General features: G+C 50.2%; 1 protein-coding gene across 1 annotated transcript; it reads left to right on the plus strand.

Moving 5' to 3' along the window:
* The first annotated feature begins 287 nt into the window (after nucleotides 1–287).
* LOC147897099 (putative inorganic phosphate transporter 1-3) lies at nucleotides 288–1,975 on the plus strand. The gene has a single exon (XM_087381216.1). It carries the CDS (start codon nucleotides 314–316, stop codon nucleotides 1,973–1,975), a length of 1,662 nt encoding a protein of 553 aa, XP_087237342.1. The 5' UTR covers nucleotides 288–313.
* Nucleotides 1,976–2,307: the final 332 nt, after the last annotated feature.

Below are 2,307 nucleotides of genomic sequence, written 5' to 3' on the forward strand. Positions count from 1 at the left end.
CTTTCGAAGTTTTAACATCTCGAATACGTACTGGCTGCCTGCCAGCTCCTGCCTTCGAAATTTGTTGAGGAATTTGCGTTCGAGGAAGCTCTCTTGTCCGTCTCGAGCTCGCTTGTGCACATTATGTCTGAAACGCCTCGTTGCACACATTTTGTCTGAAACGCTTTTGACGTCGTGTGTATCCTCGTTCGACACATTTTTGTCTGGAACGTTTTTGATGTCGTTTGTATTTTATATCATTTATGTTGCCGGGCTGTGATTGTGAAGCGGATATTGTGACAGACCGAAGAAGTGCGTGAGCTTCCCTAGAACCATGGCGCCCAAGAAGCAGTTGGAGGTGCTAGCAGCCTTGGACAAAGCGAAGACGCAAGGATTCCACTTCACGACAATCATCATCGCAGGGATGGGCTTCTTCACGGACGCCTACGATCTCATCTGCATATCCACCGTGAGCAAGCTGTTGGGAAGGATATACTTCTACAAGGAGGGCTCGGGGGTGCCGGGAACTCTTCCCCCTGCCATCAACTCGGCTGTCAATGGCGTCGCCCTGGTTGGAGCCTTCGTCGGGCAGCTTTTCTTCGGTTGGCTCGGCGACAAAATGGGCAGAAAGAAAGTCTATGGCCTCACTGCCCTCCTCATGATATTCAGCTCTATCGCTTCCTCCCTTTCCTTCGGCTCCCATCCCCACGCTGTTATCGCCACCCTTTGCTTCTTTCGATTCTGGCTCGGCTTCGGTATCGGTGGTGATTACCCCCTCTCTGCCACTATCATGTCCGAGTATGCCAACACCTCCACCCGCGGAGCTTTCGTCGCTGCTGTCTTCGCCAACCAAGGCTTCGGTATCCTTGTTAGCGCCGCTGTAGCTACCATGATCTCGTCTGCCTTGCGCGCTGAATACCCTCGACCTGCCTTCCAGGTCGACCATCTAGCTTCCACCCCACCCCCTGCGGACTACATCTGGAGGATTGTCTTCCTTTTCGGTTGCGTGCCCGCAGGTTTCACATATTACTGGCGCATGAGGATGCCGGAGACTGCCCGCTACACAGCCTTGGTCGCAGGCAACACCAAGCAAGCGGCCAATGACATGGGCCGCGTTCTGCAAACGCAATTCGACGCTGAATCGGATGCTGTTGCCACATCCAAAATAATGCATGGAGAGTCCAGCTATGCCTTCTTCTCTCAAGAATTTCTCAAGAAGCACGGACTTCATCTGTTAGGGACATCGACAACGTGGTTTCTAGCAGGGCTCCCCTGGTACACTCTCAACCTCTTCGAGAAAGACGTGTTGACTGCTGTTAATTGGTTGCCAGCGGCATCTAGCATGAGTGCCATCGAAGAAGTTTACAGAGTGTCAAGAGCGCAGGCGCTGATCGCACTGTGCTCCATCATTCCCGGCTATTGGTGTACCGTGTTGTTGATCGACCGCATCGGCCGGAAACCGATCCAACTCCAAGGTTTCTTCTTCATCAGTGCCTTCTTGTTGGCTCTTGGCATTCCATATAACCATTGGAGGAACAACAACCACGTGGGATTCGTCGTCCTATACGCTTTTACGTTTTTCTTCTGCAACTTCGGGCCCAACACGACGACCTTCATCGTGCCGGCAGAGATCTTTCCAGCCAGGTTCCGCACTACGTGCCACGGGTTGTCAGCCGCGGTGGGCAAGCTGGGAGCGGTGCTGGGAGCGTTTAGCTTCCAATTCACGGCGGAGGATCCCGATCCGAGGCTAGATGATCCCGGCTACAGGCCTGGGATGGGGGTCGGGAGGACGTTGGTGATGCTGGCGGGAACCAGCGCTTTGGGGTTCTTATTGACAATTCTGATTCCGGAGCCGATGGGGCGATCCTTGGAAGACATCTCCGGAGAGACCCAGCAGCAGGAGCAGGATCATGGGGCTGAGGAGCCGAGGATGGAGTCATGGAGGAGGACTGGGGCAGCCACTATGCCACTGGACGATGAAGATCAATCTCTGTGAAGTAGGTCCATCAAAATCTGCTCTCGCTTTGCCAAGTCATTGGTCTGGTTTTTGCTAAATTTCTTCCTAAGCGTCTTTCGGTTTATGCATAATTTCAATTTGAAAACATTGGATGAATCCATAATTGAGCAATTACATATTAAGAAATGTTTATATTGTTAAACTTAATTAAAGCTTATATTTGAAAGTTATTAGTATTTCCCATTCATCTTTTAGAATTTTTAAACTCTCTAAATTATTGAAGATATATTATTCGTCTTAAATTTTACTTTCAAGATCACTAAATTCTAGCTTTTGATATCCATTAAATGCTTGTAACTTTTCATTTGCCT

The sequence above is a fragment of the Dipteris shenzhenensis genome, chromosome 11 (assembly GCF_047967505.1).
Source record: "Dipteris shenzhenensis isolate YYH24624 ecotype China chromosome 11, Dip_SZ_1.0, whole genome shotgun sequence".
Taxonomy (NCBI): Eukaryota; Viridiplantae; Streptophyta; class Polypodiopsida; order Gleicheniales; family Dipteridaceae; genus Dipteris; species Dipteris shenzhenensis.